The sequence below is a fragment of the Phascolarctos cinereus genome, unplaced genomic scaffold, assembly GCF_003287225.1.
Source record: "Phascolarctos cinereus isolate Bilbo 61053 unplaced genomic scaffold, phaCin_HiC Scaffold_3;HRSCAF=262, whole genome shotgun sequence".
Lineage (NCBI taxonomy): Eukaryota > Metazoa > Chordata > Mammalia > Diprotodontia > Phascolarctidae > Phascolarctos > Phascolarctos cinereus.
The window spans coordinates 133,808,637-133,823,876 of NW_027555736.1; the positions used below are offsets into that span (position 1 = coordinate 133,808,637).

Consider the following 15,240-nt stretch of genomic DNA (forward strand, 5'->3'; position numbering starts at 1 on the left):
TGGATAAAATTTAATTTTTCTTTCTTTTTGATAGCAAATCTACTTACCTCATTAAGTTTTGCTTTTACCACTTGTTGTGTTTACTTTCACTTATTCAAACCAAATTCTAAGAGCGTAACATACCAGATTTATTCATAATTCAATGTCTTAAGTAACTTGTTTTAGAGTTGGCATATAGCTTCAAGTCATGTAAGCAGAGCAAATGTCTGATAATATGATGTTTCTCTTCATGTCTTATGTTAAAATTATGCCCAGTTGAGTTTTTAAATTCCAAATAGATTCAGGTCCCTAATAAGGAATCTACCTCTGAAATAGCCTCCACTTTCTTTTTTCCTCTTAAAAGATAAATAATTACATTCAACTAACCTGATTAATCACATGACTATTTGTAATAACAAAAATATATGAAATTTATATTTCATATAGCCCCCAATTAAAAATGAGAATCCAAACACCAAGGTTAGAATCATGATTGAGGTAAGAGCAAGTTGGTTATTTCGTGACCTCATGATGGATTATGACTTGGATAATTCTGGCCACTAGTTTACCTTCTTCTATAATCAAGTATTAACACCCCACTGACATAAGCCAATATCATACCCTTCCTAGAAATAATTTTTCCTTTTCATAGTAAGAATGACCTAAAGCTAGCCACAGAATCAAAATAGAACACTTCCAAAGGTTTTGTTACACATACTAAAATTCTGCTCTTGTTAGATGATATTATTTCCATGGTCTAAAGCTGTTAAAATTAATCACAGAAATTGTCACTTTCCAACAAAACAAACAAAGAAAAAGCTCCACCATTTTCCATTGTTGCAGTTTGTTGGTTAGCTATGATATACTAAAGTTGAAGTGAATCACCTCTGCTTGGCTTAGGCTATTTGAATTAGAAGGACTTAAAAAAACCAAAACTACATTTTTCTTTTGCTTCGTGGCTTGCCATGACTGTATTTCATCATTTTCAGGGCCAACTTGGTGGTAATGAGCTTCTCCAGTCTTGGAATATTCCTTGAAAAGCACAGTCTCTTGTTGACAGACCATTCTCTAAAAGCCTTTCCAGTATGGCAAAATTAGCCAAAGCTTTACTGGTATTCCATTGCTGCAGCTTTCAAGAAGCCAAGGATTCCTTCCATGCCACTAAGAGACTCTAGTCTTTAGTATATACATACGTGCCATCATTCTATAGAACACCTGACCCTTGTCTGTCACTAATACCAAACTCAGATGCAGGCAGTATGGTTTCATTTCCTGGAACCTGGGTAGACCTCTGTTTAGAATGGTCCTTACAGGACATGCTAATAAAATATGTGACAGAGTGTTGGATACGGATTTAGAAACACTTGAGTTCAAATTTTATCTTTGACACTGACTAGCAATGAGAGCCTGGATAAGTCATTTAACTTCTCTCAACCTCAATTTCCTCATTTGTAAAATGTAAATAATAATAGCATTTACCTCATAGGGTTGTTGCAGGAATCAAATGCAAAAATATATGTAAAATGTTTTATAAACATTGAAGCACTATACAGATACCAGCTACTCTTACTGATGATATCAGTTAGCTGAATAACTGAACTTTTACATTGAATATGCTTCTGCAAGATAGAAGACTCTGAATGGATGTGTGAGGTACTTAATGTTATGCTATATCTTTTCACAGTCAGTAAAGAACTTTGATGAACTTGCAGGCCTAATGAAAGCATATGTCTTTCCATCACCATCAGTCTTTGTTAAATTTTATATTCAAAATCAATAGCCTGATGAGGAAATGTTTATATTGCTAGGGTGCTCCATGTTGCTTCAATTTTATATACTTTATGTACTTTTGTCAATTTATTGATCATATGTTAAGAGATTGCCTTATATTTAGAATTCACAATGAACTCCACACATAACACCTTCGAATGAGCCAAAAATGACAACACCTTAACCAGGGCAGCTAAGTGGTATAGTGGATAGAACACTGGGCTTGGAATCAGGAAAATTCATCTTCATGAGTTCATATTTAGCTTCAGACAAGCTAGTAAGCTAGCCGTGTGACCTTGGGCAAGTCACTAAATTCTGTTTGCCTCAGTTTCCTCGTCTGAAAAAAGGGCTGGAGGAGGAAATGGCAAACCACTCCAGTATCTTTGCCATGAAAACCCCAAATGGGGTCAGGAAGAATCAAACATGATTAAAAAATGACTCAACAACAACAAGAAAACACCTTAACTATTACCTGTCACTGAACTTGAAAGAATATTTTCTGCTGCTCATGAGACTCAGGTAAAGAGGTATTGCCAACAGGATTAGCAAAACACAGAAGATTCAGCATATATTAATTTCTAATAATATATTTTCATTTACATTAGTGGAGTTTAAGGAATATGTGAACTGGAAACCAAACCACCACCCATGTACCTTATCAACATCAAACAGACAATCAAAATAAAAGGACAGTTCAGGGAGTTAAGGATATCCCAGAGCGAGCTGGTGGAGGAAAGCATCCCAGACTTACCAGGCCATTTATCCTCAGCATGTCATTTAATGATCAAAACAAGTCAATTCTGCGTAAAGACCAAGGGTTGGCTCAAGCCTGTCTTATCATCGTTCAGATTTATATGAGGACTTGTAAGAGAAGTGAAAATATATTCTTGAAATTACTTTGTCTGAACTATAATGTATTCATGTTGATCAATAGAGTCAGTCATCTCTAGAATTATAGATTTCTTCTACTATAAATGAAGTCACCAGACCTATGACATAAAAGGTCTGGTTCAGCATTCAGATGAGTTTATGTGGCATCATTGCAAATCAAAGGCATGAAATCTTGGATAAGTTCCAGTTAATTTTGTTTTAAGGATGTCTGCTTTTGATCAATATAACTTATCCTCTTACTATTAAAGATATCTACCTTAAACACTGATTACTTTATAGTAAATCAACCATTAACATTTATCCATCACTTTTTATTTTGTTTTGGATGCTATGTGCCCTGTCAGCAGGATAATGAAAAGAGTCCAAATGAATCAAATCATTCGCAGGTCAATTGGAATAGATTCCTCAAGCAGATGAGGTAAACTATGGATGCCTGATTAAAACATTAAGGCTGAGGTTTTCTAATCCAAAAGCTATCTTCTAAGAATTAATATGCTTACTTGGGAAGGCTGCCTGGTGGACTGGATGAAAAAATTCTCTAAGACAGGATTGTGCTGAATCTTCTTTGGGATTTTCTTTTTTATGCCCAAAGTCTTTGCTAGAGGTGTGGCAATAAACCTGTAAGAATATAAAAGAGAAAATGAAGAGCTTAGCCCTCAAAGTGGAACTTTAATTTCCTGATTCTACCAAAAGGCTGGTCATTTATTTGTATTATTGCTGACTTTGCCTGGATCAAACATCTGTATAGCAGAAGTTCAGAGAAAGAAACATTTCAGGACTTGCACAAAGGCAGTAGCTTAAAAAGGAAAAAAAAAACACATTAAAACACTAAACACAATTTTGAAATGCAGTTTGTGGCAATCAAAACATGTTTATATGCAAGTCCAGGAATTAAAATAAACAGTTGCATTGCCTCTTACAGTTTCACTCCCATGATTTCCAATAATTAAAATAAATAATTGCTCTATTCCCAGAAGGTTACCTTTGATGATAATGGCTTAAATGCAACTAATTTAGTATGTTACTCTTCCAAATTCTGTGTGATTCTGGCATTTTTAAGTGGCAAGTTTCTTTCCTATAATTTTGCCAATGGCCCTGCACTTTAAGTCTGATCTGCAGGTTAGGATTTACTGTGTGTAATGATAGAAGGTTTAGATGGGAATAAACATTCAGTCATTTAGTTCAGTTTCTTACTCACACTTCTGGGATTAGCAAAATAAGTCAGGAAAACTCACAAGACTATTTGCTCAGATTTATATGCCATCAAACTTCCAAACAAACCAAAATTTCCTTGGAAATGGCCCTAATATTGTCAACTAAAAATTGAAAATTCAGAAACATGAAAAAATACACTAAAACATCCTTGAAAATTCCTAAGAAAGGCAAGATTTGACAACTTTTTTTTTTGGTGAGGCAATTGGGTTAAGTGACTTGCCCAGGGTCACACAGCTAAGTGTTAAGTGTCTGAGGCTGGATTTGAACTCAGGTCCTCCTGACTCCAAGGCCAGGGCTCTATTCACTGTGCCACCTAGCTGCCCCTAAGATTTGACAACTTTCAAACAAAGGTTTAAGTTAATTTTTAATAATTTCAACTATTTCATCCATCCTTTGAAGGAATTAGGTGTCATAGTTGCAAAATAAGTGTCCATTTATAAAAAAAAATCTGGAATTTTCCAATTAAGAAATTTATTCTGTAACACATGCATCTCTGGGACTGGCAAAATCTTATCCGATATCTCAAATAAAGAAAGAGCCAGTATAAATTGACACTATCACCTTAGTAATGTTTAATTAATTGTTGTCCCCCAGAAAGTTAACCTTTAGGAAACATGAGCAAAAATTAAAAAATATAAGATGATGCCAAAATAAAAAAATGCAAAAGATTTAGATGCAAGTTCACTGTTTGATAACATGAGACAGGCATACTATACCCAGTTCTGAGCTACTGGCATAAGCGCATGTATGTGTATTTTAAAGTTCATAGGATCATAGATCTGGAACTAAAAAGGACACCGAACAATAGCTACCAAAGATCATCAAGTCCAATCTCCTCACTCTGTAGAAGAAACTGAAACTTAATTGACTTGTCCAAGGTTATGCAGGTAATAAATGGCCAGGCTTAGATTTGAACCCTGGTCCAATCCTACACTCTTTCCACTGTATGATGGAGTTCAACTCTCTCCTTTTGCAGATAAGATTAAGGTCCAGAGATGTTAATTGATTTGCCCAAGGTAAGTAGCAGAGCTGGGATTTGAAGTTTCCAATTTCAAATATTGTTCTTTTCACTATACCGTCTTGCTAATGAAACTACAGGTTCTCTTAACCCAATGAAAATTACAGGATTAGATCAAATAATAATAAAAGGCAATTTTCTTCTTGTTTAGTGAATATGCCCAGAGTTAAAAACTGAAAATAGCATTCTTATAATGAAAGGAATGGGAAAATACAATGTTCTATTTCAGTTCTTTCTACCATCAACATACATTAGAAACTAAAAAAGCCTACAAAAATAAAGTGTGGTTTGGGGAGTTATTTTGTGGTTAAGAATGATGGAAATATATATATCAAATTTCTATAATATATTTATATGGACATATATTTACATTCTACTAAATTAACTCATTGACAAGGCATTTATTAAGTCCCCACTATGTGCCAAGCTCTTTGCTAGATTTTGGGATACAAGGCAAAAACAAACCAGCTCTTGCTCTCAAAAGCTTACATTCTATTGAGAGACACAACAATAAGTAGGTACAAAATGTAAACAAAGTAAATGTGACATAATGGGGAAGAAGCTAGGTTAGGAAGGGCCTGAGAGTGCTTGGACCAAGCTTTCTAAGGAGGGTAGGAATATAGGCAGAGGTGAGGAAGAAAGGCACTCCAGGAAGGAGGTCAGGCTGTGAAAGTAGGGCTAGGAGATGGAATGGAGGGTAGATTGTGTGACCTGAATAATCAATCAATCAACCAAATGATTAGTATTTATTGAGTATCAATTATGTGTTAGGCATTATGCTAGATACAAGTACAAAGAATGAAGTAATCTTTGTTGCAAAAAGATTCCATTCTAATGGGGGAGATAAGTACACATATAATTATATGCAGACCAAACATAAAGAGAATAAATAAATATGAACTACTTAAATGTAAAGAAGTTTGAGAGGGAGGTAAAGAGCAGTGGGGATAGGTGTGGGGGAATCAAGAAAGTCTTTTTCATATAAATGATGGTCTTGAGTAGTCTGTTTAAAAAGAGAGGGATTCTGTCAGGCAGGCCTTAGGATGGAGGGCATTCCAGACATGGTAAATGGCTAGTGTAAAAGCAAGGAGATGAAGTATCTTGCATGAGGAACAGGGAGGTCAGTTTGCTTGGATTGGAGAATGTGGGAGGGGGAATAAAGTCCAAGGAGGCTGGAAAAATTGGTTGGGGCCAGGTTGTATAGGGCTTTTGAAGGCTCAATATAGGCATTTGTATTTCATCCTAGTGGCAGAAAGCTGTCACTGGAAAGAAAAACCATTTTTGTTTGGTGTGTGGGATGAAGTGTAATGAAGAGAAATGTGAAACAGGGAGACCAATTAGGAAGCTATTGCAATAATCTAGGTGAGAAGTGATGAGACCCTGAAGAAGACTTGTAGTTGTGGGACTAGAGGAGTGAGATCTGAAAGACATTGCAGAGGTAAAAACAACAAGATTTAGTAACTTGTGAGAGGGAGTATGAAAAGCAGTAATGGATATGAAGTCTAGAAAGATAGCCTAGACTCAGACAGTCAGTCAGTCAATCAGTCAGTCAAAAACTTTATTAAGAGCCTACTATATGCCAGGTACTATGTGAAGGGCTTCAAATGCCAAACAGAGATGTTTATATTTGATTCTAAAAGCAAATGGAAGCTACCAAATCTTCTGGAGAAGAATAGTGAAATGGTCAGAGCAATGCTTTAAGAATATCATTTTGTGTAACGGGTTTTGTTTTTCTTGTCTTCTAATTTGTGGGATGGGTTGGAGAGGAGGTGAGGGAAAAGAATTCTGAATTGGAAAAAAATAAAAAGTATTTGTGATTTAGATTTTCTAAATCTAAATAGATAAAGAGAAAGAAGTATCATTTTGGCAGCTATATGAAGTATGAAAAGGCAAGATTACATAGGTAGAAATAACAGAACACAAATACAATAAAGCTAGAAATTAAGATCTGATTCCTTTTCAAAAATGTGGTTATGGGGGAAGAGCCAAGACAGTGGAGAAAAGGCAGGTTTTCACCTGAGCTCTCCCAAATTCCACTATAAATCACTTTAAAACAATGCCTCAAAGTCAATTCTGGAGCAACAGAACCCACAAAAGGATGGGGTGAAACAATTTTCCAGCCCAAGACAACTTAGAAGGTCAGCAGGAAAGGTCTGTCTCACCAGGTTAAGAGTGGAGCTCAGTCTAGCACAGAAAATGCCCTGGCAAGACAGCAGAAGGCCATGCCTCAGCAAGACAACAACAGGCCTTGGGGTCAGCTGAATTGGCAGCAGAGTTTTCCAGAAGTCTCAGCCCACAGACAGTAAGGGGGTCAGACAACTGGTCAGAAGGAGATTATAGAGATTCCTTTTCTGGCACTGGGTGTAGGATTCTGTTTCATTGCCCACACTCAATCCAAGTCACAGTCTTGGGTCACAGTCCTAGGGGAGGAGGGGCACTGACACATCAGAGCTTGCAGCCACAAGGGAGAAGGCACCCTGGTCACAGCTCCAGGGTGGAAAAGAATGATTGTGGTCACTAATAAAGCAGAGCACAGGCCAGGAGAACAATGACCACACCTCTCCTTACATCATATATATTTGAAAGAACTAAAAACTTACAGATACACAGAACTAGCTTAGAAAACAGCTGTACAAAACACCTAAAGCTTGGGATAGTGCCTCCTCCACCCCAGGAGTACAGTCTAACTTTAACATAAAGTTAAAAGTCAATAAACAGGCTGCAAAATGAGCAAAACAAAAAAACAAAACAAAAAAGAATCTGACCATAAAAAGTCACTATGGTGACAGGGAAGATCAAGACAAGCTCAGAAAAAGACAACAATGTCAAAGCTGCTACATCCAAAACCTCAAAAAAAAAAGTTAATTGCATTCAGGCCCAAAAAATAATTCCTGAAAGTGTTCAAAAAGGATTTAAAAATCAAATAAGAGAGTTAGAGGGAAAATTGGGGGAAAAAATAGCAGTGATGCAAGAAAATAATGGGGAAAAAAGAGGCAACAGCTTGGCAAATGAAACACAAAAAATACTGAAGAAAATAACACTTTAAAAAACAGAATAGGCCAAATGGTAAAAAGAGGTACAAAAATTCATCAAAGAGAAGAACTCCTTGAAAAAGGAAAAAGAAGTACAAAATCTCACTGAAAAATATAATTCCTTAAAAATTAGAATTGGGCAAGTGAAAGTTAATGACTCCATGAGTCATCAAGAAACAATAAAATCAAATCAAAAGAATAGAAAAAATAGAAGAAAATATAAAATATCTCCTTGGAAAAACAACCGACCTGAAAAATAGATCCAGGAGAGATAATTTAAGAATTATTAGACTACCTTAAAGTCATGATCAAAGAAAAAGCCTAACATCATCTTCCAGAAATTGAAAGAATCAATTGATCACCTCCTGAAAGACCCAAAAATGAAAACTCCCAGAAATATTACAGCCAAATTTCAGAGCTCCCAGATCACAGAAAAAATATTGCAAGCATCCAGAGAAACAATTCAAATATTGTGGAACTACAGTCAGGATAACAGAAGATTTGGCAGTTTCTACCTTAAAAGATCAGAGGGCTTTGAATATGATATTTTGGAGGGCAAAGGAGCTAGAATTACAACCAAGAATCACCTACTCAACAAAAATGAGTATAAGCCTTTGGGAGCGGGGGAATGGTCATTTAATGAAATAGAGGACTTTGAAGCATTCCTGATGAAAAGAACAGAGCTAAATAGAAAATACGACTTTCAAATACAAGACTCAAGAGAAACATTAAAACGTAGATAGGAAAGAAAATTCATAAGGGATTCAATAAGTTAAAGTGTTTACATTTCTATGTGAGAAGATGATACCTGTAACTCCTAAGAACTTTCTCATTATTAGGGCATTTAAAAGGAGTATATATACATAGACAGATAGCACAGGTGTGATCTGAATATGATGGGATGATATCTAAAAAAAAATAAAATTAAGGGGTGAAAAAGAGAGATGTACTAGGAGAAGGGGGAAGGGAGAGGTAGAAAGGGGTAAATTATCTGATATAAAAGAAGTATGAAAGACCTTTTAGAGTGGAGAGGAAGATAGGAGAAATGGGGAGAGGCAGTGCTTGAACCTTGCTTTTGCTGGAACTAGCTCAAAGACAGAATAACATATACACTAACTTGGGCATAGAAATCCATCTTACTGTACAGTAAAGTTGGAAGGGAAGGGAAAAAGAGAAGTGAGGGGTGAGGCTGATAGGAGTGAGGGCAGATTGGAGGGGGAGGTAATCCGAAGCAAAATACCTTTGAGGAGGGACAGGGTGAAAGGAGAGAAAGAAGCATAAACAGGAAGAAAAATAGGATGGAGGGAAATACTCAGTAATCATGACTCTGAAAACTTTTTTATATCAAGTCTCTGATAAAGGCCTCATTTTTCAAATATATAGAGAACTTAGGCAAATTTATAAGAATACAAGTCATTCCTCAACTGATAACTGGTCAAAGGATATGAACATGCAGTTTTCAGGTGAAGTAATAAAAGCTATCTATAGCCATATGAAAACAATGCTCTAAATCACTATTGACTAGAGAACTGCAAATTAAAACAACTCTGAGGTACCACTCCATACCTATCAAATTGGCTGATATAACAGAAAAGCAAAGTGACAAATGTTGGAGGGGATGTGGGAGAATTGAGACACTAATGCCCTGTTGGTAGAGTTTTGAACTGATTCAACCATTCTGGAGAGTAAATGACTATAAAATCATGAATACACTTTGACCCAGCAATACTACTGCTACTGTCTGTTTCCCAAAAAGATAAAAAACAAAAAGGAAAAGGATCTACAAGTGCACAAATATTTATAGCAGCTCTTTTAGTGGTGGCAATGAATTGGAAGTTAAAGGGAATTCCATCAATTGGGAAATGGCTGAACAAGTTTTGGTATATGTTTGTGATGGAATACTATTGTGCTGTAAGAAATGACAAGCAGAATACTCTCAGAAAAATCTGGAAAGACTTACACGAACTGATGCAAAGTGAAATGAGCAGAACCGGGAGAACATTGTACACAGTAACATCAATATTGTATGATGATGAATTGTGAAAGACTTAGCGATTCTCAGCAATACAGTATTCTAAAACAATTCCAAAGGACTTACAGTGAAAAATGCTATCCACTTCCAGGGAAAGAATTGAAAGAGTATAAATGAAGATTGAAGCATACTTTTGAAAACTTTCTTTATTTTTCTTGTTTTATTATTTGTTATGTTTTCTTTTACAACATGACTAATATGGAAATATGTTTTGCATGACTGAAAATGTATACTATATATCAAATAGCTTGCCTTCTCAATGAAGGGGAAGGGTAGGTAAGGAGGTAGGGAGAGAATCTGGAACTCAATTTTTTTTAAATCAATGTTAAAAGGGCAGTTAGGTAGCATATTGTATAGAGCTCCAGCCTTGGCGTCAGGAGGACCTGAGTTCAAAGCCAGCCTCAGATACTTGACACTTGGTATCTGTGTGACCCTGGGCAAGTCATTTAACCTCCATTGCCTCACCAAAAAGCCAAGAAAAAAATCAATGTTAAAAATTATTTTACATGTAATTGGGGAAAAATAAAATATAAAAAAGAAAAAATGTGGTGGAATAATTTCAGAGCAACCTAATATCAGGTTAGCCAACTGGTGGCAGGAAGGGGTAAGTAGAGACAGTGAGACTATGAATAATGTAGGTCAATAAGCAATCATTAAGTGCCTACTGTATGGTGCAAAGAGTAAAGATAACAACAGAAGGTATATGGTGGGAGGGAAGAAGAAGAAAAGAAGAAATTGAATCATAGAACTACTGACTCTAATATGGAATCCTGTTTGAAGCTACATAATATATTAGAAAAAAATACCAAATTTGGACTTGGAATGGAGCCAGCCTGAATGTAGAATTGACCCTGGAATTAGAGGAACAGGGTTCAAATACTGACTTTGATGCTTACTACTTGTGTCACCATGAGTAAGTTGTTTAATCTCCCTGGACCTCAGTTTTCTTACCTGTGAAGTGAAAGGTTTAAACTATATGGCTTCTAAATTTCATTTACAATTCTAAATCTATGATTGTACGATCCTATGATCAGAGCCAATTACAGGAAAGTGGTCCTGTCCTCTCTGCCTGTGCCTAGCACATAGGGGTAGTTAACAAATACTTGATTAATTGTTTGAAGGTTGTTCTTTTAGAACCATATCACAGGGTCATCCTTATCACCCCCTAAGTTCCAGCTACATTGGAGCTAGGAATCCAGAGCTTTCTTTAAATACTTCCACGGAGAGAGAAAAAAAAGGGAGGGGAAGAGGAAGGATATTACTGAATTTTGGGAGTCTTCACTACCACACCCATAAAAATATATGTGTATATATTGTGTATATATGTATATGCATGCATAAATATGTATATACATATGTGTATATACAGAATACACATTTGAACTTTCTATTACATACATACACATGTGTGTACACACATACATATATACACACTGTACATATATAATAGGAGATTCAAAAGTGTATTATGTATATATGTCTCTGTGTGTGTGTGTGTGTGTGTGTGTGTGTGTGTGTGCGCATGTGTGTGTGTATTTAAGGTCTGGGTCTTTTAAAGCAAATTTTCCAGAAAAAAAAAGTCTTCTTACGTTTTGATAACTATGAAATACACAGATCTCTATTCAGTCCCATCCTGCAAGGCAATTCAGGAGCTGCTTCTGTAGAACTGTTCCACAAGCCTTTTCTGAGAACATAGACCCTTTTTTTAAACAATGAATCCTTTTAATTAGATAAAGATTAACTTTTTGACAATGAAGGAGAACAAACAAGTATTAGAGAGATTGCTGGATGCCCTGCTTTTTCCTTTCATGGAAATGGTGTATAATTAACAAAAGGTAAAGCAGCTCTTCCAGATATTTTTTCTTGGTACCTTAAGGGTCTATATTTTAACATGGGTTAATTTGTTTATTTTGAGGGGCCTTGAACTTACGCACCTCTTAAATCACCCTTAAATCTGCATATATTAGGCATTTAGATGAATTGAGTAGTAGACCTGGGGTCAAGAGGATCTTACTCAGACACTTACTAACTGTGAAAATCTGGGCGAGTCATTTAAACTTTGTCTACCTCAGTTTCTTCTACTTTAACATTGGAGTAATAATAGCATTTATCTCCCAGAGCTGTTGTGAAGAGAAAATGAGATCATATTTGTAAAGCACTTCACAAATATTAAAGAGCTATAAAAATTCTTGCTGTTATTATAGCTATTCTTGCTACATACTAAAATGGTTGTGATAAGGCATGAAGCATCAGGTCATACTGATTGGAAATGCTAATCCTAGACTAGAAGTCCTTAAAATTTGTAACTGAAGGTTGAGGGAAAGCAGTCTTAGATGCATATATCACCTTTTTAATCATTTTGTCTCCTTTCCCAGTTTGTGTTTCCAAGTTTCTGATCATCTAAAAGGGTTGCTTATTTTGAGTTCTGAAACTGAATGACTGCTGAGCAAGAAGACAGAATTGGGACAGAATTGGAGCTATCACTGAAGAAAACACTAATGATCAAAGCAATCCAGAGCATCTGGTCGCCTTATATAAAGAAAAGGGGTTGTATAAATTCAGACTAAAACAGAAAAACAAGGCTGTATTTCAATATATTTACATGTAGTAAATAATACAAAACTTGCTTAAACAAAAGTAAATGGCTTAAAATGCTTGAAAAAAATATAAACTAATAGTGATATGTTCTTTCCCATAATTATGTATATCCCATATAAAATTTCCCTTCCTTTGCAGTAAAAGAAATATAAAATCACAGATTTTATAGACAAAATGCCATTTGACTTAAGTAGCTAGGTGGCAGAATGGATAGAGCACTGCACTTGTAGTCAGGAAAGCCTGAGTTCAAATCATGCCTTAAGTATTTAACAACTGTGTCATCTGCCAGTTATTTAACCTCCTTCGGCCTCAGTTTTCTCATCTATAAAATAGAGATAATAATAGAATCTACTTCACAATGCTGTCATAAGGATCAAATGAGATAAAATGTAAAGTGCTTTTTTAGACAAAGAAAATAAGTGGATGGAGGAAACAAAACACACTTACATGCAACTTACCTTTCAAAAAAGTATCTGATGAGCAACAAGAGGAAAGCACAGGGAACTGTTATATATAGATGAGAAGGTTTTACAAAGACAAGTCCATCATGATCTTCAAGATCTGACCATTTCATTGTGGGAGGAAGCCATAATTCTTCCAACCAGAACCAGTCTTTAATTGTTTGAAACATTCTAAGGAAGGAGAAAAAGAATAAGTCAATACCATAAGAAAAAAACAAGTTCATATCAAATACTGAGCACTAGATATAAGTTCCCTCTCACACAGATACATCTAAGTTGATATTATCAACTAGACTGAAACTTTATCAACTCATGATTTCAATGGTATAGAGAATTCCTGAATAAAGAAATTACCTTGGCAGGTTGGTACCTTTTCTGTAAGTTATTGTTTCAGAGAGTTACCAGAGCATTAAAAGTAACTTCCCCAGAGTCACACCACCAGCATATGCCATAGGTAGACTTGAACTCACACCTACTGGTTTGTAGGGCAGCTCTCTATCCACTACACCATGTTGTCTCTCACATTTTACCCATTAAGCTTACACTTATGGATCAAATAACTCCCATTTATCTAGTATTTTAAAGTTCATAAAACTGTTTCCTCACAACAACCCTATGAGGTAAATAAACCCTGGTTACCTTCTGCTTTGGAAAGTGACCTTGGATCAAGAATACTCTTAAGTCACATCAGAACTGCACTAGACACCAAGAGAAAGGTTGTCAAGCTTCTCACACACAGAGAATATGCCTCAATATGTTATTGGCTCCTGTGTGCTTATCTATTGATTGATCAATTCTATACTTCTACCCATGAGCTCCAGTGGGGATAGGGCTGGGTGAATCACGGAAAATGTGAGTATTTTTACTATTACACTGAAGAATGAGCAAATAACTATCATATAAATAGGTATAAAAATTGCACTTTCCCTCTAGAAACGAAACTCCAGGTGGGATAGAAAATTATAATTAAAATCAGTCTTTTTCACATAGGTGTATTTGGGAGTCAATAGGCAGAACGTTCATTCAGCTAATGGTGTCAAGAATAAATAGTTCATATTGATTATGTCAATTAAAAGTATGTATGTGTGTGTCTGTATTCATTAAAAAAAAACAGACACTATATTCAAAAATCACTACTCACAGTAGGCACCATGAAACATTAACTCACCCATTTAATTTTTAATGCTAAGAAAGCATCATTAAGAAATAACCTATTTTTTTTCTTCTGAAAACATGTAAATAAAGGAACAATTATTTCTGTTCAGAGTCCTTTTACGTAAGATTTTCGCCTAAAGCAAAACATTTTACTGGAAGCCATAAACTGCTGGAAGTCCAGGTTTATGACAAAACTGCTCACAGACCTTGAAGTCCAATGGCTCTAGCAGGCGCCATAATAATGAACTCCTGAACATTCAAGTTTGTGTCAAATAGAAAGTCTTACTTTAAAAATAGTCTATCAAGATATTCTATAGGTTACCATACTAAATAGCTATTTTTGTTTTGCAGGCAGATTATGAATAGAAATATAAAAGCCACTACAATTTTAACACACAACAAAAGATATATAATAGAAGATGGTATAAAAACTCAGAAATTCTTTGTGGCCTTTTTCAGGAATGCTGTTCAAATTGTTTCAGAAAAAAAAAATTAGCAACTTTCTTTCTTCCCTTATCTACTACAAAATTTCAACTGAGAAACTTCTTCAATATCCTTTGTCACCACTACTTTTCCCAATCTCCATCTACCCTCTACCTCCATATATTCTCTAACTCATAAGGCTGATTTACTTTTAAAGCATAAATGACTGTGGGCCAGTTCATGACTGTGGCAACATCTTGATAAAAGAATAAGTCTTGAGGAAAAACCTAAACCATCATGTCTCTTAGCGATCATGACAATACCCTAAGAATAAAAATGTCAAGTATATAGAAAGTAAAACTCCTCTCTCCGCTGACTGTAGAGAGGGAACCCAGCCTGCCTCTTCCCCCCTAGCCTCCTGTGAACCTGCCCACCATGTTCTGTCTCTCTCAAGTTGAGAATGAGTAACTTAATTACAGAATCTCAAAGTTGGTAGGGACCTCAAAGAAAACCCAAAATGGTGCCTAAACAGGAATGCCCTCTGCAACATAATTCACAAGTGTTCATCCAGCTTTTGCTTAAAGACCTCTAGAACCGGGGAATCCTTGCCAAAGCAACTTGTACTTTGGTATAATGCTAATGGTTAGGAAAATTTTTGTTACATAA

At 35.7% G+C, this 15,240-nt stretch overlaps 1 protein-coding gene across 1 annotated transcript in view; it reads right to left on the reverse strand.

Moving 5' to 3' along the window:
* The window catches only part of CERS3 (ceramide synthase 3), a 74,860-nt gene extending 61,694 nt beyond the window's left edge, over positions 1 to 13,166 (reverse strand). Inside the window, exons 1-2 of the mRNA XM_020963828.2 lie at positions 12,994 to 13,166; positions 3,141 to 3,258 (exon numbers count right to left, since the gene is read on the reverse strand). Coding sequence (XP_020819487.1) covers positions 3,141 to 3,258; positions 12,994 to 13,166 — 291 coding nt within the window. The remainder of the gene's footprint in view (positions 1 to 3,140; positions 3,259 to 12,993) is intronic.
* Between the last annotated feature and the right edge of the window lie 2,074 nt (positions 13,167 to 15,240).